The sequence below is a fragment of the Parus major genome, chromosome 27, assembly GCF_001522545.3.
Source record: "Parus major isolate Abel chromosome 27, Parus_major1.1, whole genome shotgun sequence".
Taxonomy (NCBI): Eukaryota; Metazoa; Chordata; class Aves; order Passeriformes; family Paridae; genus Parus; species Parus major.
The window spans coordinates 1,387,980-1,409,871 of NC_031796.1; the positions used below are offsets into that span (position 1 = coordinate 1,387,980).

A 21,892-nucleotide genomic window follows, 5' to 3' on the forward strand; every position below is an offset into this window, starting at 1 on the left:
ATGGAGCATGGAGGGATCTGCCCAGATGTGTCAGCACTAGACTGTGACTGAGGCAAACTGTCTCCAGATATTCCATCACTGACTTTCAAAATTCTTCTAAAACTGTGTTTCAGCCCAGTGCTGTGTGGGAAGGACACAGGCCTCTGCCTGACCTGCCTGTCCATGGGGGTCAGGGCAGGTGTCCCACAGGAATGGGCAAGATCTGCCTCAGGCTGTGCCAGCAGGGAGGAGCTGGACAAGACCTGCCAGGTCAGCAAGGCCACTCTCTGGTCCCACTGGCAAAGCAGCTTTGTTCCCAGTGCAGGATGATCCTGACCGGTTTAGGTGCCCCTTGCTCATGAACCTGGTGTTTGGAAGGAACTCAGTTTCAGACACAGGTTCTTGATTGCATCAGGCAGAAGCAAAGTTTTATTAGAGACATTTTTCACCAGCAGGTACATAAGTGATCATAGCCCTGGCTGACTACAGCAATAGTCATGGTGCTGGGCCACACACAGCAACACAGACTGAAAAGCAAATAGCAAAATAAAGCAGAATGTGGCCCAATGCTCTGCTCATCCCTCTGACACATTGTTTAACATGGCTGAGCAACACAGACGAGCACGCTCTGTGCTCTCTGCAGACACATGCAGTAAATATTCTCTCTCTTCATCCATAGCTCTGCTTCAGGCTTCTCTTGTTGGATATTCTCGTTTCTCTGCTTAATCACAAATCCTTCGGCAAGGCACTGAAGAGATCAAAGGAAACATTACTGTGTTTATAGCAAAAATAGATTCTTTCCCACACTGTCATTCCCTACACGTGATCGTTTCACAAGCCAATTCAATTAAAATTTCAGATAAATACTGCCCCTTCCTGGGAAGATCTGATGGCTCCTGCCAGCCTGGCAGATGGATCTGTCACTGGCTGGAGCACAGGCTGCATCAAAATGCCAAAAGGTGGAAGCTGCAGACACGGCTCCAGCAGCGATCTGGATGAGGGAATGGCACTGGGGTCCATGCCAGATCAATGCCCCTGCTCACGTCATTCTCCTGGACCAACTGTCACTATATTTTCCTTCTTTCCTTTTCAGTTTGGCTGGAAGTTTCCCCTTGAATTAGGACTAATATTTATCTGCCAGTATTCCCATGATTCTTGCCCTTTTTTTTTGCCCACCTAATTTCTGAGCACTTTTCTTTGTCCTGCTCTTTCCTTTGTCCCACATTTCACATTTCACGTTTCACATCAGTCCTTTCTCCATGTTCTCCATGGCTTGCCCATCTGTTGACTCTGTCCCTCTCCCTTCTACCTCTCCTCCCTTTAGCAATTCTCCTGTGTCCCAGCAGAGTCCCAGCTCCCAAAATTCTCCTTTCAGCCACTCCTCTGTGGCTCCTGTCCTCTATTTCCCACAGGCCCCACAATAAAACTTTTAAGTAGCACCCGTAAGCTGCGTGGGAAAGATCTTTCTTCCAGCCCATCAGTGTTGCATTAGAGCAGAGAAGATTGTGGAAATGTTTAGAGTGGAACAGTTCTTACCTTGGATCTCCGCAGCTGCACAGGATGGGATCTGGGCAGACGAAGTGTAAGTGTGGCTTGTCCTAATGATGCCTCCTCCTCCTATCCCACTGCTTCTTGCAACTCCTCCTCCTAGACCTGAAGACTGACCAATTCCTCCTTGTTGACTGAGGAGACAGGAAAATAACATTTTAGTGAGGCAAATGACAGATAAATTAGAGTTACAGATTTTCAGCTCTCAGTCTGCTTCCCTTTTCAGCAGAAAATTGGCAAAATGTTGCAGTGACCGTTCTCCTTATGGCAGCAATTGGCACAGGGAAGAAAGCAGGTCACCACCATGACACCAGGCAGGCCAAATAGCTCAGTAAGGGAGAAGAGCTTGGCAGGTCCTTCACTTTGCTCTTACATTGAAATAACCAGGACACAGGTATTTTATGGCATTTTTTCTGTGTGTCTCAAGCCCACTTACATAAGGTCCTGCTGGCCACCCTCCAGCAGGCAGCGGTACGTGTGGATCTCCTGCTCCAGGCGGCACTTAACGTCCAGCAGGATCTTGTACTCTTGGTTCTGGCACTCCATCTCTGCCCGCAGGTCAGCCAGCTGCTGCTCCACACACGTGATCTGGCTCTGCAGCTCACCAAGGTGGTTGTTGTAGCGACACTCTGTCTCCGCCAGCGAGGACTCCAGATTGTCCCTCTGAGGAGTGACATGGGACATAAGACAAATACAGGCAGGAGAAACACTGCATTTAGCTATGACATCTGTGAGATGGATGAGGTTTGCACCAGCTCATCACTCACCTGGCTGAGCTGAGCTTGGAGATCGATTTCCAGGGTTTGCAATTGGCGTCTCAGTTCAGTCACCTGGTTGTTGCACGTTTCCACCTCCTGACCACTTGTAATAACTTCCCGATTCACCTCCTCAATCTGAAATCACCAATCCAGAATAACGAGCTTCAGGGAATGTGCAGTATAAGTTGGATCAAGTATTAAGGAAAGGGCAAAGAAGTTAGCAAAGACATGAAATGAGAAAGGTTTGGGTGAAAACTCTCATCCTAATGGTAGTGTAAACCTGGCTGGTCATTCCTCTTGCTCTTCTAATAGTGCTGCTTCCAGTTCTTCTCACCACTTACTGCTTTGTAGAGAATTCATACCTTAGGTCCCACCAACTTCCTTCAGCCCATGACAAGGACACAGGGTGGCAGTGTCCCTCCCTTGTGTCACTTGGTCAGTGCAAACCAATGTTAAATGTTCTTACTGTCTTTTGTGTGGTTTTACATGCAACAAATCCCTGTGGGATGATTGCCTGGGTGTTAGCCAGGGAAAGTCAGAGCTGTGGGAATTTACTCACCTTGCACTCATACCAATCCTCAACTTCTTTGCGGTTGCGTTCAATCAGCGTCTCATACTGGCACCTCATCTCCTCCAGGATCTTCCTCAGGTCTGGGCCAGGGCAGGCATTGACCTCCACGCTCACATCTCCAGTCGATTGCTTCCTCAGACAGCACATTTCCTGCAAACACCGTCCAGATCAGGTCAGGTTTAAAACAAAAGAAAGAACTGAGGGAGCCAAGTTCCCTCACAGGGAGCAGAGCCCCTCTCTGATGGACCTTCACAGCTCCTGGGTCACACAATGGGAATGCTTTGTACAGGAGAGGGCAGGACCTACCTCTTCATGGTTCTTCTTCAGGCAGCAGAGCTCCTCCCGCAGCGACTCCAGCTGTGCCTCCAGGTCAGACCTGCAGAGCGTCAGCTGGTCCAGCACCTGGCGCAGCCCATTGATGTCGGCCTCCACGCTCTGGCGCAGGGCCAGCTCCGTCTCGTACCTGCGAGGGAGGAAACAAGCAAGAAAGAGCAGTCAGTGTCTGACAGCACCAGTATTTCTGAGCTCTGACAGGAAAAATCAAATCCTTTCCCTCTGAAAGATAGCACATGCTGGAACAGCAGCTCGGTTGAACCCTCACTGCTCCCAGTCTGCAGATCCCTTCTGCTTCCTTTAATCTCTACTCAAAATCAGCTTGGCATCCCAAACTTCCCCTCCTGGAACTGCCCCTAATTAGGACATCTCTAGAGACAATGGATGAGAGAATTCTTCAGCACAGCCTCCAGCCTGTCCTGGGTCACAGGAGAGAGGCTGAGAGCCCTGAGGAGGAGGTGACACAGGGGACCCAGGTACTCACTTGACTCGGAAATCATCTGCTGTCATCCTGCTGTTATCGATGTTCAGAATGATCTTGTTGTTGTCTATGGTTGCACAGACAATCTGGAAAAAGAACATTTGTTCCTGGTTTCTGCCCCATATCCTTGGGCTCAAGGCACCCATTGCCTGGTGCAAGCAGACCCTTTTTCTCCTTCTCCTTTTTTTAAATCCTGGGTATTAGAGATGGGGACCTGAGGGGTGCAGCACTCACAGGGACATTCAAGGAAGGGGCAGTGAAGACATTAAAGTGATAAAATTTATGGTTCAGGTGCAGAGAGTCTGGGAGGTGTAATTACTGTCCAGCATCTGTTACAATCCATCTCAGCCTTTTAAATCTAAATCTTATGAGATTTAAAGTTTTATTTCTAGAATTAATGACAAGCCTATCTTATTCAGTTCCTTTCCTAGATTCTTTTCTCTTTGTTCATTGTGCATTGGCATCCTAAATTTTTGCCACTTTGCAAATATTTTGCATTTTAAATTGCCCATTCTAAATGTGTAATGGCAATATTCTCTTTTTTCTTAGTTTTAATTAGATGTCCTATGTTTCCCAATTCTACCCAAAAGAGTAAACTAATAAGAAAAAGAAAATAAAGTTGAACTGGAATTCTGCAAGACTGCATGACAATAATATCGATTCAGGCAAATTAATGTGATCCATTATTTTTTTATCTTTTAGTTTTTTTCTTGCCATATTTCAATTTCACCACTTCGGCACAAACTAAATTCAAAAAGACTACTGAGCCCATTCAGATGCATCCCATGAAGTAACATTTTCCCCTTCAATATGTCTGATGAATAACAGCAACAGAAACAGCCCAAACCCTCCAGTTTTACCCCTGAGCTCTGGGCTTTCCACAGGCAGATGTTGTAGTAGCTGTTTGCAAAAAGCATTTTACAACAACAATTTGTTACTCCAGATAATGGACTGAGTTATGAACCAGCACCAGAGACAGCCTTGCAAGGGGGAAAGCAGCTGAAGGGGATGTTACCTGGTTCTGAAGATCTTCTATTTCTTTGTAATAGCAGCTGTAGTCCCGTGGCTCACAAAAAGGGCCCTGCTTGGCGTACCACTCCCTGATCCTGCACTCCAGGTCAGCATTCTCTTGTTCCAGGCACCTCACCTTGTCCAGGTAAGAAGCCAGGCGGTCATTCAGGTTTTGCATGGTGACCTTCTCGTCACCAGAAAGAAGAATGCCATCACCAGCAAAACCACCTCCACCAAGACCCATACCCATGCCACCTCCCATGCCACCGCCAAAGCGAGCGCTGCCACCACTGAATCCCATTCCTGGACATCCTCCGAGGACGGTGGCTCCTAAGCCACCTCCGTAGTTTCCACCGACCAAACTGCCGGTGCTCAGTCCTCCTCCGTAATTGACACCACCGCAGTAGCTTCTCCCAGAGAACCCTCGGCTACCGCCTATCCCGCAGCTCGTGTATCGTCCAGAGGAGACCGAGGAGATCCGCACTCCACCACCACCACCACCACCACCAATCACACAGCTGCCACCGCTGGTCCTGCCCCTGAGAGAGCCAGTTGTCTGCTTAATACTACAGCTCATGGTGAGGCCCAGCTGCAGCACCAACCCACAGCCCAAAGCAAGATGCAGAGCGTGATACTGAGTCCGACTGCAGGCTGGCAGCTGCCTCAGGTCTCCATTTATACCTTCCAAAGGGGGTGTCACCTGTGGGGTGTTTCTTCTTCCCACGGGGCTGGCTAGTCTGGCTGTTTATGCCAAGATTAAATAGCCCATAGGCAGTTTCCCTCTAGAAATCCCAGTTCACAAGGAAGATACTTTACATGTCAGCAGCTTATTCCAAAAAGTAAAATGGTGTTTTATGAGTCATCAGCTTTTTGTATGATGCAAACTTTGCAACAAGTCAAGAAAAAAAGTTGCCCTAGATTATGTACAAAGAAGAAACATTGGTATTTATAACATCAAAGTGCCTTTAATCTTTTATTAATTTGTATTTATTTTATTCCTAGTTCAGTAACCGTTTTTATATCACATGCTATGGTAGAGCTTGTGAAACAAAAAATGGAAAACTAATAGAATTTCTCACTTCTGAAAAGTATGAATGATTGTGACTGTAGTAGAGAACAGACCATGTACACTGTGGTGTGAATGTTGGTTACCTGGCAGAGCTCTAATATCTGCTTTACTGTGAGATTTCCAAAATCACTGAGGTAAATCCCCCATCCACTTAGTTCCCTATTTATGGCTTACATTTCTTTAGTCATGCAAACACAAGAAGTCAAGTTGCTCCCACTGTGAAGCTCAGGCCTGTTCAGTGTCCCCTGTACGTGGGTGACACATGGGTCACATGCAGTGTATGAAGGACCTTGCTGAAGTTATTTTTCAGTTGCTTTAATTGCTGTCCATGCTTTCTCAGTTTGTGATGATAGTTGAAGACAGAGATGACAGGAAAGGGAGTATCCACTGGTGATCCCTGGACTCAGATGCGACCCTGCAGGTCTTTGCCATTCCAAAGATTGTGCTGTGCACTGAATAAGGAGAAACACTTTCTGCATTTCTTATGGAGTTTGTCGAGCACTAGCAGGCGACAGCACAGCCTGGCTGGTCAGAGGAGCACAACTGTCAGAGGAGCACAACCTCCCAACCAGGCAGGCAATAGTCAAGGGAGAGTTCAGAGAACTGGCTCCACCAGTGCCAGTGTCCTTTTCCAGCTGATTCTGTGATGAGAGGATATTCTGCTCTCCAGGGGACGACAGCTTCTGTTCCCTACAGCGTGGAATTTCCACGCATCTCTTACTCACAAAGCAACTTTTGACTCAAGGACGTCCATATGTACAGGAGCAGTTGTGATAGATCCCTGCTGGCTGTGAGGGTGACACTGAAGGAGCTCTGAGAGCAGCGTCACCTCTGGGAGGAAGAGTGAAGAAAGCCAACACTCATACCCTCAGCCACTTTTACTGGTGGGAAGTTGGTGACTGCTGTCACCATGGTAGAAGAGTGTCCCCAAACATGTTTTGATACGATCATCTTCACACCAGCATGAGTTAAAGCTTTCCCCCCTCCAGTGGGTTAATTTATTTCTTAGATCAAAAATGATAAAAAGCCGCCTACCCAAGGCTGGCGGCATCCAGGAATATTCATTATTCATATGGTGCAGGGAAATAACTTGCTTAAGGACAGACCTGAAGTCTGTCGGAGCTTGGATTCCTCGCTGAGACTGCAGTGCCTGAAATACAAGTCCATCCTCCCCCAAGACACAGTCCCTGTGCTCCCCACACAGCCTAGATTCACAGTCGGGAAAATCATGAGCAAAAAGGAGAGGGAGAAAATCTGGCTTTCATCCGTCATTTTGAGGAATATAATTGAAGACAGGGTGTGGCTGTTGGAGCCAACAGAAATTAATATAATGTTTGCTTGGAGCTTTGCTTCTGCTGGGGAGGTTTTCAGGAGTTACCCAAGAGCAACCTACAGAGATGGGGCTGGGGGTGCCTTTCTTTCCCTTGCAGAGTGTTGGGTTTAGGAGGAGACACTGCAGCTGTTGGGCATTGCTCTATGGGTGGGCATGGAGCACCCACTCCTGCTTCTTTCAGCAGTTCTCTGATGGGAAGAACGAAGAGGTCTTGCTCCACAAAACAAACAGCAGCAGCACTGTACAACCTTTCACTCATGTCCTGGTGGAATGGTCCATAGACTCTCATATTTCAATTTACTAGTGAAGATTAAACATGACCATACAATTCTTCTGAAGAACTTTTATTTGGGATGCAGTTGCATTCTTTGGAGTTTTTCTGGGCTCCTGCCAATTTTGCTGGGACATGGAACATGTGTTTTATACAGCAAATGCACCCAGAAGCTGGTCCCTGGCTAACCTGGCTGTATCTGAAAAACAAACTGTGGTGTTGTCTCACTCCTCATGGCCATGTCAGAGCTCCAGGGCTCGGCACCAAGACAGGCACAGGCTGTGTTCCCTCAGTACAGGCTTTTTTCCCCCCACTAAACTGATTCCTTTACCTTCATTTTTGTTATTATTGTATTCCTGTAGCCTTGGGACACAGCCTTGGGGCACAGCACAGGAAAAGGACTGTGCAGGTCTAAGACATAAACATGTCCCAGAAGGATTTATAACCTCAGTGTAGGACTGGAGGAGACAATTGGTTTGGGGTGCAGGAAGCCACAACAGGCCCTGGGCCAGGACAATCAGCAGTGGTCGCACACATCAGTGCCAGTGCTGCTGAGTCCTGTGGGCTTGATGGATGAGAGGAGAGAGTGAAAGGGGAGGAAGAGGGGATAAGGGTGAATAGTGGTGCACAGGGATGGAGGAGGCAGGATGATGCCACATTCCCAAGAGCAGGGCATGTCCTGCTGTGGCCAGGACAGTCTGGTCCTCATTGAGCCGTGGCTGTCGCTGTGCCCAGCCTGGCTCCACATGCTCACCTTGCTTTGCTTATCAAAGCTGATAATGTTTTCTTGTGTCAACTACAAGAAAGGTGTGTCTGGTTCAACAGAACTTTGCTTTCATAAGCATTGCCTCAGTGATGTTTGTGCAACCACACTGGAACATGATTTTATCTTGTCACTTGTAATTACCACTAATAATTTGCATAATGGCCATTAGGCATCACTTATTAAACACTCCTTTGATGTGATACTGAGCCGGCTCCAGGCTCCCTACTCCCATCTTTCAAATGCAGACCACGACTTTTTCCTGGCTAGTGACTCATTGGTTTATACCACCATGTTTAGCCAAATCCTGTAAGGCAACTGAAATAATTACCACAGTGGGTTTGGTAACAGCACAGGCTTAAATACGCCTCGGAGACCGAGAGAATGACTCTGCTTCAGCTTCTTTCTTGCTGAGTGTTCACATCTGCAGTCTCTGGGCATTTGCAGTGCTGAAGGAGAAGTTCAGCAGGACATGGAGGTGGGCATGATGAAGGAGAACTTCAGTTGATGAAGAGTGTTAGATCCTCCCAGGACCTGCCAGGTGCTGACAGTGCAGTCAGGCCTCCAGCATCTCTTGGTGGCACTGCAGGTTATCACAGCAGAGGAGAGTCCTGGAGATTTCTTAGGACAGATGAGAATAGTGATGGGTGATGAAACTGCAACAGTTCCACTCTGCACAGGGAGCTGGCAGGAGGGAAACCAAGGCTTCAGCCTGTGGTGTCTGCTGCAGAGACACAGGATCAGGTCACAGCCTGACAACCTGGAGTGTTCAGGTGCTTCCTGCACTCAGGCACCGTCCAGTGGTTCAACAGAGCCAGGCAGGCAAAGGTGGAGGGCAACCAGAACTCCCCAGGCTGTATTCTTTTATCTTCATATCATACTTGTACTAAAGTCTCTTAATTTCAATACACTTTCAACATGTGGCTCATACTGGCAGTTTAGATTGTATTTTTCAGTGTACTGAGCTGAGAAATCTCTTGTTGAGTTACAGCAGCAGTTTGCTCATCTAATTCTTTACAAGTGTTACACAAGCCAACAAACAAAAATCTAAACCCCACAAATAGTTACTGTGGGTGTTAGACTGTACCTATCTGCATACTGAATAAAGCAGACTTTTGTAGAGAAATTACAGTTTATGTATCACACTAGAATATGGCCTGCTTTTCCAAACACACCAAGCCTGTAATCAGAAATAATTGCCTGTGCTGTGCAGTCTGGAACTCATGGCTGATTTCCAGCATTGGTAATTTACAAAACTAGTTGTTTTCTTCCCATTTCTTCACTGATCCCTTAAACCTCTGGTGTGTTAACTCCTCAGGGATTTTTCCTGATGGTGGTGTAATTCCCATGTTCCTGCTCTCTTACAACACAGGCACATCTGCTGGAGCTGTCACAGTGCATTTCACTGCCTGCTTACCAGCCCGAGTGCTGATGTCACCCCTGCCTCTCTCAGGGGCACCCACCCTTGTTCCTCATATTCTTGGGTTCCTCTCTCCATCCTGTACCTTCAGCTCAAGTCTCTCTTTCTTGGAGATTTGTTTGTTCTTGCTTTACAAGATTTGCATGTTACAAGAGGACAGAACAATCTCCTACGAGCTGCACAACCCGTGAGCTCCTGTGAAGTTCAGGTCCCAGGTCACTCCTGTTCTGTTGTTCCATGCACTGTGTCCTCCCCATTTCATTCATCTTCCCTTCCCTGTCTCTTCCTGTGCTGTCTCCACAGCATTTCCCATCTCTGTCCAGGTTATAAACACTGGACAGGGAATGCAGAATTGTATTTCTGCACAGATGCAGTGCAGTAACCTCAGAGGTGCAGTGTCAGCACCGAGGTGGATTAAATCACCCCAAAATGCTCAGTGTAATTAGTGCTGCAGGAATGGGAGATGCAGAACTGAGCAGGGAAAGTAACACAGAGCTTGTCCAGGAGCTCATTAGAGCAATTACTCCACAGGGCTAACAAGTGTCCTGGACAGAGCCCAAGAAGATGCCATTCCAAAACCATCTGAGCTGTTTCTTTCTTTAGAAACAGGCACTAATTCAGACTCATCGTGTCCCCCAAAGCCTTATTGTTAGAAGCCTTCATGTCAGGCCTCTGTCTAAGGTCAGTCATCAAACCCCATCCCACATTTCATGAGAGAAAGGCTGCCAGAGCCCCACAGCAAGGAACAAGGGTTGTGCCACCACTCCCAGCCCATCCAAGCCATCGCTTGGACGCTGCTGCCAGCGAGAAGGGACAGGCTGGATCCTGAGCCTTGGCTTGCACACGCAGCAAAATGCAGTTGTGTTCCTAAATGCATTTGTCATTCCTTTCTCTGCACTAATAAAACACCAGCAGCTGTTTTTTCTGTCTGTTTATTGTGTCTCACTTTTAAAAAAATTCTCTCCCACATATTAATTTGTCTCACCCTTTTATCTTCCCACGTGTTGCCAGCTGGTTCTTCCTGTTTGCCTTTTTTACAAATCCATTTAGAGGTTCTTTATTTAGTGTTTTCTCTGGGAATTGTTTTCCTCCACTAGTAGGGTGTGGAGAGTCCAGCAGAGCCTGGCTTTTAAAATTCCTCCTTTGGTATTATTTGAAAAAACTTGCTGTTCTTGCTTTTATGCTCTTAGTGTGCATCTGTAATAATTCAAAGATGTTGTGTATTACATTATATTATGTGATATTATGTGATATTCTATTAGCATATGCCTGCTTTAGTGAAGACTCCCTGTCTTTCTGAGTTCTCTCTCGGCAGCAGACTGTCAGTCAGACAGCCCTGAGCCTCCCTCCCTGCCCTCTGCCCAGCCACCCCGGGCGTTTCTTTCCTCACCACCTTCTGCTTCATGTCTTGGCTCATGCTTCCTCCTCTGATAGCAAATATCCCTTTCCACAACATCAGCTGGTCCTTCTCCTCCACCCTCCATCCCCATCCTCAGCCTCTGAGTTCAGCTGGGGCACTGATGGCAACATCTCTTGTTTTCCTTTTTCCCTGTAGTGATTCCTGTGTGGATGGAGACTGAAGGTAGACTCACAATATATTTTTTTAATACTTTTATATTGATTTACTTGTAGAAATTATTTCTCAGGTTCAAGGCTGTGTCAACAGGAGCAAAGTTTTATTGGAGACAAGCCTTGGTTGCTGTTAGAGAATGGCCACAACCCAGGGGAGCCTGAGTGAGGGGCAGTGCTGGGATCAGAGTGGGGTGGTCAGGAGGTGCCGTCCTGCAGAGTCCCTCTGACTGCTGCTGGAGCACAACTGAGAACTCCCAGGTTATTTTTGCCTTGTTTTTCCAAAAGACTTTTTCTTCAGAGAGCTCCTCAGGGGATGTGCAGTGGGGCTGGTGGGGACTCTCTGGTTTGCAGTGACCTGAAGGAGAGTAGGAAGAATAATTTTTTCAGGGGAGTCTGGATCCTGTTCCTTTCTCTTACACCCCTTCACTTTTGTACTGACCTTCCTCTTTCCCTTGTCTCCCCAGCTTTGCTAAACTGTATCCTAGTTGAAAGACTTGTGACTGATTCCCCTGCCAGTTCCTCATTCCCATGTTGTGCTGAAAATCTTGTTTAAACACACATTTATTGCTGGGCACCCCCCAGTGTCAAACATAATTTCTGCACTGAGGTTTATAAATAAATATCCCATAGCTGCATCCCTTATCACTGCTCCCCACCACAGCCCAGTTAATCCCAGTGCCCTACCACCAGCACTCACAGCTGTGATCCTGACTCCAGCCCAGCCTCTCTCCAGGGAAAAGCTCCTCCAGCCTCTCTTCATCACCCAGAAAAGCCTGGAGACCTCTCATGCTCCTGTTCCACAGGTACCCAGCACTAAAGAAGCATTTCATGGTCCCACCTCCCTGCAGACCCCCTCACCTGGCAGAGCCTGGGGCTCAGGGCAGGCAGGGCTGGCACAGGCTGCCTTTCAGCCCCGCGCTCCTCCCGGCTGATGTGGCACCGACTCCTCTTCCCGCCGACCCTCTGTGGAAAAAAACAGCTCTGGACACCCAGGCCCCCGGCATTGCCACCCTGGAGATCTCCCCCTGCCCTTCTCGCTGGCTTTAGCTCCGTCTCTTCAGTCTCAGCCGCCGTTCCCCCTCCCAGCCCCGAGGGTCAGCTGCAGCCACCATCCACCTCCATCCCCCCTGTCTTCTGGCAGACCATGGTTTTCCATCTGACACTCAGAATTACCCCGAGCAAGCACAAACAATGCCACTTCAGCCCTTGCAATAGGCATTTTGGAATAAAAACTGACTTTTCATGTAAATAATTTAGTGCTGCAGAGTCCAGAGGAGCCCATGTCAGGGCACCACCATTCCAAAGCCTCCTCTTCCAACAAAACAAAAGGAGTAGGTGGGTGCTCAGGGCAGTTTTGTGTGTGCACAGCCATGTCTGGAATTAACAGCCTGGCTGTTTCAAAACCTCAGTCAATGGAAGGCAGGGCAGAGCCAAATGCTTTGCATACAAATTAAATTTTCCAAAACTTTAATTAAAATTGTGTGAAACTGAAAATGTTTAGATAATTCATCGTTTCAGTTAATTTAGCTGCTAGTCCCTAATCCTGTCTCATTCTGTCAAGCCAATAAAACTCAGTTACATGACTGTTTGCCCAGCTCCCAGTGAAGCTGCCCTTAAAGAGCTGCTGAACTGTGCCAGGGGCTGGGACAATTCTGGGGGCTCTCCCAGCCCATTCTCTGGCCCAAGAATGGTTTTTGATGCACTCCCTGGACATTTATCAGAGCCAAATCCTCAGATGGTTTTCTAGTCGGCCCTGTCTGGTAACAGGTCAGCACTGGTTCCTCACCACACTGTTGCTTTTCCTACCAAAATCACAAATTTTCATATCCCTGTAAGGCAAAGCACAGAGATTTTCGGGTGCCCAGCCCTGTTTGCATACATGATGTCGTGCTGGCCACCCTCCAGCAGGCAGTGGTAGGTCTGGATCTCCTGCTCCAAGCGACACTTGACATCCAGGAGGGTCTTGTATTCCTGGTTCTGGCACTCCATTTCCGCTCGGATCTCGGCCAGCCGCTGCTCCACGCAGGAGATCTGGTTCTGCAGCTCAGCCAGGTATTTATTGTAGCGACATTCGGTCTCCGCCAAAGAGGATTCCAGGTTTTCTTTCTGAGTAGAAAAAACACACAGATAGTTGGTTCTGACACGGGTACAACCCTGCTTGTGAGAGCTGGAGCTGTGAATCCTTGTGGCATCACCTACCATAGTGAGCTGGGCTTGTACATTGATTTCCAGGGCCTGCAGCTGCCGTCTCAGCTCAGTGACCTGTTTGTTGCTTGACTCGATCTCCTGGCTGCTTGTGACAACCTCCAGATTCACCTCTTCCACCTGCAAGGTCAGAAAAGAACAGCCCTTTCCTCACCTCCCCAGTGCATCTTGTGGTGTCCAGGACCTCCCCACACCCTGCAGTGCCCTGAGCATGTCCAAGGCTGACACTCTGTTTATTCCATTCTGACCCTGTGGCACCGTGTGGTGGCCCCTCTGCCACAGATGGAACACAGAAATCGGGCAGTACAGATGGATCTGAGTACATCTGTGACACACTTGCTGTTATTAGGACACTTCCTAATCCCTCTTTTTTCCCTTTCCCCCTGGGGCAGGGCTGGGTGCAGCTCTGCAGGACGTGGTACCTTGCAGGCGTACCACTGCTCCGTCTCTTTGCGGTTGCGCTCCATCAGCGTCTCGTACTGACACCGCAGATCCTCCAGGATCTTCCTCAGGTCTGGGCCAGGGCAGGCATTGACCTCCACACTCACATCCCCAGTCGCCTGTTTCCTCAGACAGCTCATTTCCTGCAGGAAATATGTGACTGGATCAGTAACATCCATCCACCCTTGGGGGGACTCTCCTTCTGCTTAATTCCCTGAGAGAGCTGACCTCCTCGTGGTTGGTCTTTAGGCAGCACATCTCCTCTGTCAGAGCCTCACACTGCAGCTGCAGGTCAGTCTTGCAGCTGGCCAGCTGGTCCAGGACGGGCCGCAGGTTGCAAATGTCGGCATCCACGTTCTGCCGGAGCCCACACTCGGTCTCGTACCTTAAACCACAGGCAGCAAATGAAGGTCAGCACATCAGCAAAGCAAGGCAAGGCCTTCAGTTGAGATTGGGGGAGAAAAATTAGGATGAAGTTCTTTTGCTTCAGACATGAACTTTGCCAGTGGTGTCAGAGATCTGTTTTACTACGCAGTGTGACAGGCAGAGGGTTGGGATCTCCCCATCACCACCCTTCACCTGCCCTTCCATGGGCCAGCAGGGGACTGTACTCACTTCACTCTGAAGTCATCAGCAGTCATCCTGTTGTTATCAATGTTCAGAAGGATTTTGTTAGTCTCCATGGCTGCACACAGGATCTGGAAAAGGAATCGTAAGAAGAATATATGGGCTTGCAGCTTCCTCTGCCTCCAGAAGACCCTGGAGGAAACACCTGGAGAATTTTATAATTATTCCATATATTGGGGTTATTAATCTGTTATATGGCATCACAGCAGGGGAACCCATGTGCCAGATGGTGGACACAGTCTTGCTGAAGCATCAGTGCTCAGTAAATGCAGAATCCCCTCCCACAGACCATCATTTCATATAAACCATTGCTTCAGCTGCCCCTCCAGAGCCAGAGCTCTGTGCACATGTGAAAGCAAAGCCCAAAGAAATATTAGGATTTTCTTGACCAGCAAGGATTTACCTGGTTCTGAAGGTCTTCTATTTCCTTGTGGTAGCAGCTGTAGTCCCGTGGCTCGCAGCTGGGCCCTACCTTGGCGTACCACTCCCTGATCTTGCACTCCAGGTCGGCATTGTCCCCCTCCAGGAGCCGCACCTTGTCCAGGTACGAGGCCAAGCGGTCGTTGAGGTTCTGCATCGTCGCCTTCTCGTTGTTAGCAAACAGGATCCCATCCCCGCAGCCAGCGCCAGCCCTGGGGAAGCCACCAGCGCCTCGAGTGCAGATGCCTCCACCGCTGAATCCCAGGGCAGAACAAGCCCTCTGGGTGGCTCCGAAGCTCCCACCAGCCGCACTGCCGGCGCTCAGCTGCTTCCCGAGTAATCCCTCGCTAACACTGCCACCGGAGAAGCTGCCAACCACAGCACCCAAGTCATAGGCAGCGTGTCTCCCCGAGGAGGCAGAGGAGACCCTCCTGCCGGTGCCAGCCGCGTTGCTGCCCGTGCTGCCCCTGCCCTGGGCGCAGGTGGTGACGACCTGCCTGACAGCACAGCTCATGGTGTGGGTGCGGAGCCAACAGAGCCCAAGGCGAGCGCTCAGGTCGCTGCAGGATCCAACTGTGAGCCCTCTGTCCCCTGGTCCTCTATTTATACCAGTCCCTGTGGATCGTGCCACTGGAGAAGGGCTGTTTATTCTTCCTCCTTGTGACCTGGCTAGGAGGTGTTTTCTTTTTTTTCAGCCGGAAATAATTCCCCAAAGGCGTTTGTCTCCAGAAATCCCACAACAGAAAGATGCTTTGGTTAACAGAAGCGTGTTTCAAAACTACATCAAAAATGTTACTTCCTGAATCATCAGGTCTGACTTGTGATGACAACTCAACAACAGTGACACAAAAACCCGACGATACCCAAGAGTGCCCGGGGAATGAAACACCACAGCAATTATCCATCCCTGGCGTGGGCGAGTCTACCCGGAAAGTGAAAGCTGTGGGAAAGGCGTCCTATCTGATGGAGCCTGTTCGGCCCTTTCGTGACCAGAAGCGAGGGTGTCCCCTCACTCTCCTGGCCTCAGTCCCTGGGACCAGGGCCAGGAGACCACCCTGGGCCATGCAGCGAGGCTCTGTTCCATTCCACATGGCCACCAGTGGAGAGAGCCCCTGGTCTGGGTCTTTAGACCTCAAATGCTCCAGGAGAGCAGAGGAATATTGCACTGGAATGTACCAGGGCTGGTTTATCCCTTCTCTTTATTCTACATCCATCAAAACATCCCCTTGTGCAGGTCTCAGTTGTTTTGCTGCCTTCAAGGCTAGACAAAATAGTCAAATATTTATCCAAAATATGAAAGGATATTTCCTGGACGCCAAACATGCAGTTCACTGACTATTCACTGCCACACAGGATGTTTAATAAGATTTCTTAAAGAGTAAAGTGGAGAATTTCAGGAGATGTTTGACGTTACAGAAGTCTGATCCAGTTGCATGCAAACAGGGCCATGAAAACTCTCCAATACAATCTAGGTGTTAAATTTAGAAAGGACAATAGAAAAGATCTTTTAAAAAGTTTATGAAGCTAATTTTTTAGTTCTGGAATGCTGAACTGAGGAAGAAGGGAAATAATTAAAATGTTTTGTCATCTGAATCTTTCATTTTATTAATAACGTTAATATAGCAATGCTAATATTGGCTGGCTCTCACCCACATGTGGTTCAGCTTTGGGTTTGGCATCCAGGTCACTTGGACACGTGGCATAAAGAATGTGTCAGGTGCAGCCTGGCTCATAAATATTGCTTCTGCCATTTGGGCAAGTTCATTAAGCTCAATTTTATCTTGGCACTGCAAATCCAGCACTCCTGAAGTGTGGGGTGGTTCTGTGAGTGCCCATCCTTCATTAGAGCCATCATCAGGAAGCGAAGCCAGGGTGCTCTGGTGCCCTGGTGGTGGCCAGGCCCTGCCTGGAGCCAAGATCAGAGTCAGTCTGGAGCCCACCTGCAGCCTGGTCACAATTGGTTTTTTTTCTACCAAAAATTATAAAATTACTGCTGAGTAAATATTAAATTTCATTTAATCAATATTTATATGATAAATGGTCCTTCATTTTTCAAGGCTGGATTGGATGGGGCTTGGAGCAACCTGGTCTAGTGGCAGGTGTCCCTGCCCATGGCAGGGGGTAGAATGAGATGGTCTTTAAGGTCCCTCCCAACCCAAACCATCCCATGGCTGTGTGATTTTTTTCAATGAGGAAAACATCCACAATGAGTGGAGGGTTTTTTTCAATTACTGCAGACTAAGCAGAGATGTCCATGTTTCTTTCTTTCTTACTTATTTTCTTACTTCAGACCTTACCAAAGGTGATTAGAATTTCTACAGCTTTTGTAAATGAGAACAATCGTTTCAGTCATTATTTTCCTGGAATTGTATGTTCTTCATGGCAGCTTTTTTCCTATCCAAAATTCAAAGTATTTTTAAAACCAGCTTTTGCTTTTACATGAGAACAAACCTCAAGCCCTGCCAGCAGTCACAGCCCTCATTTTATTAAAGAGATTTTCTCTTTGTGATGAGGAGGTCTGCTAATGATGGGATCTCCGTGCCTAATGGAAGGCTCTTTCCAGAATTAGCATTGATTGACTTCCTGGCTGGAGTCTACAGACGGAAATTTGCTCCCCACATCCTCTCAGGCAGCCAGGGGTGATGCTCTGAGGAGCTGTCCTTGGCTGACTTGGGAGCCCCTCGCAGGCAACGCTGCACCCCAAGGGAGGAAGAGCAGCAGAGGAATGACAGGAGAGCAGAGGAATGACGGCGCACGAGGATCTCCCGTGGGCATTTCAGGAACAGCAGCGCAGGTCTGACCAGGAAAAATTACTACTTTAAGTAACAAATGAGCAGAAGAGCCTCCCCCAGGCAAAGGCGTTGCTCCCACGTAATGAGCTTTGTAAAATATAGAAAGGAAGGGATTATATTTCAGGTTTCCGTCAGCGTCCTGGGCTGTGTGACGGAGAGTGGGGTGGTGGCAGAGGATGGACATGCTGGAGTTACTCCCAAGAGTGCTGTACAGCAGAATTACCAGACTCAACAGGGCAATGGAAATGAGAAAGACTGAATTTCCCTGGAAATCCTTTGGGAGTCTCAGGATACTTTTTAAGGTTTAAGACTGTTTCTTAGTCTGATGCAGGTGTTTAACGTGTCCCCAAGAAAGAGATCCAGCATTTCCTGTTACTACAAATACTCCCGGAATCACCAGCTGTTTTCACATCCAAGAGGACTTCCTTGGGGACCCAATGACTCAGACATGGCACCAAACCCCAAGTCCCTGCTGGTGCCCAGGCACAGGAGAGCCAGGAGAGGAACTGGAGCCAGGCTCTGCCAGCCTGGCCAGGGAGAGGCTCATCCAGAGGCAGCCAGAGCTTCTCTCTTCTCACTGTCAGCTGAATTTCCATGTTACACCTATGGAAAATCCTGCTGTTCTCAATTTACAAAGTATTTACAAAGTATTTGCTTATCTGGCTGATGATGCACCTGTCATGCCACTTTCTGCCAGCCTGTTATTGGCTCTACTGATGCTGATCTCCATCTTGCTGCTGACACCAGGTGCTCCAGGGTCTGATCCCAGCTTTGCAGATCACTCCAGGCAAATTGTTCAGCTCTTCCAAGTCTCAATTTCATGCTTTGTAGGATGGACACAACAATAACAAGTATCCTCCTCCTCGAGGGCATTGTAAAAACAACTGTCTGAGGAGCACATGGGGCTTTAGAGATTGGAAAGAACACTTAATTCAATATTATTCATTGTCAATGTTCTTGCTATTTTATATTATTCTTGACACAGGCACATCTCATAGATTTCTCCTTGTGTCTCCATCATGAAACACCTTTCAAGGACATTCATAGTTTCCATTTTTCATTTTGTTGTCCATAAAGTTTCACCATCATTCACTGAGGACTTGCCTCTGTAATTCCCAGCTGAATCCTAACAAGGCTTTTCTTCTTGTGCTTGCAGCAAATCTGAAAAAAACCCACAAAACCAACATTTGTCCACCTCTTAGAGAGACAATTCGTCCATGTTTCACAGCCACAAATGTGTGTAGCAAAGAGTAAATAACAAGCAATATATTTGGTATTTGTGGTATTTTCCTTCTTCAGAGCACTGTAATGTCACCCACAGATCATTTGTGCTGAGCTTGGACTTTGCTCTTGCCTGTGATAACAGGGTTACACTGAGCTGTATGCAGAATTAAAGCCTTTTTTCATTGATGCAAATATATGTTGATTAATATCCCCTGATAAAATCCTCCCAGGGGAACTGAATCCTCTGATTACAAACCAGGTTCTTCCATCAGCTCTCCCGGCTGTTCTCCCACCTCTCCTCAGGATTTCATCTCAGGCTGGTCCTGCTGACAGATGTAAATATCTCAGAGATGACTGAGTGTTCTGCTGGATCAATCTCTCCCCTGTGCCCTTCTGGCTGCAGAAGGGGCCATGTCCCTCTGTGCTGCCAGCAGAGCCAATTACTCTTAAACTGACGTCTTCTTTTCACCTCCTACTTATATTTAATCAGTTATATTTGTGGTTTGCAGAAAGCTTTTCTCTATTCATACACTTGGGGCATTCTGCAGATGGTTCAAGACTTAAAAAGCCATTTACAACTAAAGCATAACAACTCTCTTCTGATGACAAAAAGAAAAAAAATCAAAAAATGAAACAAAAAACAAACAAAACAAAACAAAAACCACCACAACCAAAAAAGCACATGAGCAGTTGGCTCAGGATTTCCAGCCTGCAGCTTTGCCCACTGCCATAGAGTCTGAGACAGCTTGAGACTCAGGTGCATTTTTCCTTGCTCTGGTTTTCATTTTTGAGATAGCTCTGGTTTGCTTGGCCTGGAAGACTTTCTCCAGGGAAGGTCTGTCATTCCAGCAAAGGGAGAAGCACAGTGCAGCCCATGAACTCTTTGCTCTGCTGTGTCTCATTTCCTGCCCATTTCTGTAATTGCTGAACGATGATACAGAGTGATAATATCTCACACTCCCTTCTCTGGAAAGACCTGGCGGGTTCCCCACATTTTTGATCTCCTTTCCTCTCCTTTGCCTGTTCTGTCATGCCCAGTGTGACCTCATGAGCTCTTTCCAAAGCTGCTGGGGCCAGGGAGCACCCTGGGGAGCGCTCAGTGGGATGAGGGACAGTAATGCCATGGGGAGACTGAGGGGAATGAATGAACCACTGATCACCCAAAGGAGGAGCCTTTGCTGCCTCAGCTGCAGGAGCCTCTTGTCCATTGTTATTAGGGAAGCTGATTTAATGCAAACTGTTCCCTCTCCCTTTGGTCTGAGCCCCAGATTTGTCTCCTTGAGGTGTGGGATCAACATAAGTCGATGCTCAGGGCTCCCAGCTACCGAGGGCTAGAAAGCATGAGGTTGGCTCAGAACGATTCCATCACGCATTTGGCTCTAACACAATTTCCTCTCCTCTCTGGCCCTCTCTTGGTCGCTTTCCAGCAGGCAAATGGGCACAGGCACAGCCAGAACCTGCTGCTGCCCAACTGCGTCACTAATCCTGAGCGGCAGCTCAGCCTCAGGCGTCGTTTCTACCTCACATGTTTCAGGAAGGGTTTTAGCAGTGATCTGCTACACACGACAGTGATAAAATTATTGCTACTCATCCCTGCACAGATTAAGCAATGGTTACTTTAGTTCCTCTTAAGTGCAGCCCTGGGGCAGCATGAATAGCCCTGTAAAAAGTTTTTGTGTCTGATAGTGTGATTTAAAGACAAAAGAGACAGCAGGGCTGTGGGGATGAGGTTTGCCAACCGAGCAGAGACCAGGCTCACATCTCAGAGAGAACACCTGACAGCAGCAGTCTTGCTGAAGCCATCTAAGTTCAGCTTACAGGAGAAAGTGATTTTTTATGATCCCAAGAGTTAGAGAACTGAGCTTTATTTTATTTTGTTGGCTTTAATTATCAGTCGTGTGGCACATTGACCTCAAACCTCATCTTTCCATAATTGCCTTCATTTTGTGTCATTTACACAGTTTATGTCTTGGCTAGTCCCATGTATTTACAAGCACTCAGTTTATTAGAAAAAGCTGTCTCAAATTATGTTTGTCACAGGCAGAACCCCTATCCCTCCAGGTGGAACATGTCCCTCCATTCCCCTCCTCTCACTGACTTCTTGTGGTTTCTTAGAACTTTCCCTGGCATGAACACAGAACCCAGAGGCTTTGAGGGATCGCATGACAGTGACAGACAAGTCTGCAGTTGCACAAGCAAGGAGAAAAAGCTTTATTAAGTGTGTCCAGAGACACCTGCACGGAATGAGGGCAACACAGAAGAGCAGGTGAGGGGACACAACCCGACCACACGTGGCCTCAGGCACTTCTTGGCTCAATTCCCTGCTCTCCTGAGCCAGGGGCTGTCCTAGCGAGTGGTGAGTGCGACCTGCTCCCGGGAGGAGACCACCTTCCCATCCTGCACCTCCTCAACGATCGTGCGCACCTGACGGGATGATGTCGTGACTGCAAAGGAAGGGAGGACAATTATTCATGGCTGGAAGGAGAGAAATTTTTTAAAACACTATCAGATATTGCACGTTCTTCAAGAGCTGGTGGAAATTCCACAGGGAAGTAGAAAATGCTGCTTTAAACAATCCAGCTTTGACTGGGAAGGGGAAAGAACCAGGCTAAGGGGAAAGGTGGGTTCTTACCATCTCTGCCAGAGTGTGAGGACATGGCGGAGGAGTACTGGGAGGAGATGCTACAAGAGAAGCACAAAACCAAACAGATGTTAGGGACAAACACTGATTGTTGCTACTACACAGGCTTTGTGTTCAGGCAGAGGAAAAACAGAGAAGGCTCATGGCAATAAGTGTGGCCACTTGGCCTCTCCTGAGGGATGGAGGAACCACAGCCCTTTGCAGCAAGGAAAGGGACCCAGTGCAGCATCCCACTACATCCAGGGACAGAGCTCTGGGCACCCACAGCTGGTGTGAACAAAGGAACCAGCCCTGAAAGCTAAGACTGGGCTGAGGCCTTAGACATTTTGTGTCTATGTCCCATCTCATCCCACCCTCCCTCCCAGCCAAGCCCCTCACGCACTGGGCATCCTCGCCCTCCAGGAGCCGGCGGTACGTGGCGATCTCCTGCTCC

General features: G+C 48.1%; 3 protein-coding genes across 3 annotated transcripts in view; all 3 read right to left on the bottom strand.

The window, feature by feature from the left end:
• Positions 1–381: 381 nt before the first annotated feature.
• On the bottom strand, positions 382–5,258 carry LOC107215142 (keratin, type I cytoskeletal 19-like). Its single transcript, XM_015651128.1, has 8 exons — positions 4,686–5,258; positions 3,674–3,756; positions 3,163–3,319; positions 2,845–3,006; positions 2,295–2,420; positions 1,964–2,190; positions 1,516–1,661; positions 382–727 (listed from the first exon to the last, which is right to left on the bottom strand). Exons 1-8 carry the CDS (start codon positions 5,256–5,258, stop codon positions 702–704), a joined length of 1,500 nt encoding a protein of 499 aa, XP_015506614.1. The 3' UTR covers positions 382–701.
• Positions 5,259–11,984: 6,726 nt separating this feature from the next.
• On the bottom strand, positions 11,985–15,316 carry LOC107215082 (keratin, type I cytoskeletal 19-like). Its single transcript, XM_015651044.2, has 7 exons — positions 14,786–15,316; positions 14,371–14,453; positions 13,984–14,140; positions 13,737–13,898; positions 13,309–13,434; positions 12,989–13,215; positions 11,985–12,072 (listed from the first exon to the last, which is right to left on the bottom strand). Exons 1-7 carry the CDS (start codon positions 15,314–15,316, stop codon positions 11,985–11,987), a joined length of 1,374 nt encoding a protein of 457 aa, XP_015506530.2.
• Positions 15,317–21,005: 5,689 nt separating this feature from the next.
• Positions 21,006–21,892, bottom strand: part of LOC107215137 (keratin, type I cytoskeletal 14) — a 13,515-nt gene continuing 12,628 nt past the window's right edge. Inside the window, exons 7-8 of the mRNA XM_015651123.2 lie at positions 21,451–21,500; positions 21,006–21,262 (exon numbers count right to left, since the gene is read on the bottom strand). Of these exons, the coding sequence (XP_015506609.1) occupies positions 21,165–21,262; positions 21,451–21,500 (148 nt within the window). The 3' untranslated portion in view covers positions 21,006–21,164. The remainder of the gene's footprint in view (positions 21,263–21,450; positions 21,501–21,892) is intronic.

Coding starts and splice junctions, on each gene's coding strand:
- LOC107215142 (XM_015651128.1), bottom strand. CDS start 5,258: ATGAGCTGTAGTATTAAGCAGACAACTGGCTCTCTCAGGGGCAGGACC. Junction 3,757..4,685: donor TAGAAGATCTTCAGAACCAG/GTAACATCCCCT, acceptor TTCTTTTTCCAG/ATTGTCTGTGCAACCATAGA. Junction 1,662..1,963: donor GGTGGCCAGCAGGACCTTAT/GTAAGTGGGCTT, acceptor CTGTCTCCTCAG/TCAACAAGGAGGAATTGGTC.
- LOC107215082 (XM_015651044.2), bottom strand. CDS start 15,316: ATGAGCTGTGCTGTCAGGCAGGTCGTCACCACCTGCGCCCAGGGCAGG. Junction 13,899..13,983: donor TAAAGACCAACCACGAGGAG/GTCAGCTCTCTC, acceptor TATTTCCTGCAG/GAAATGAGCTGTCTGAGGAA. Junction 13,435..13,736: donor AGCAGTGGTACGCCTGCAAG/GTACCACGTCCT, acceptor CTGACCTTGCAG/GTGGAAGAGGTGAATCTGGA.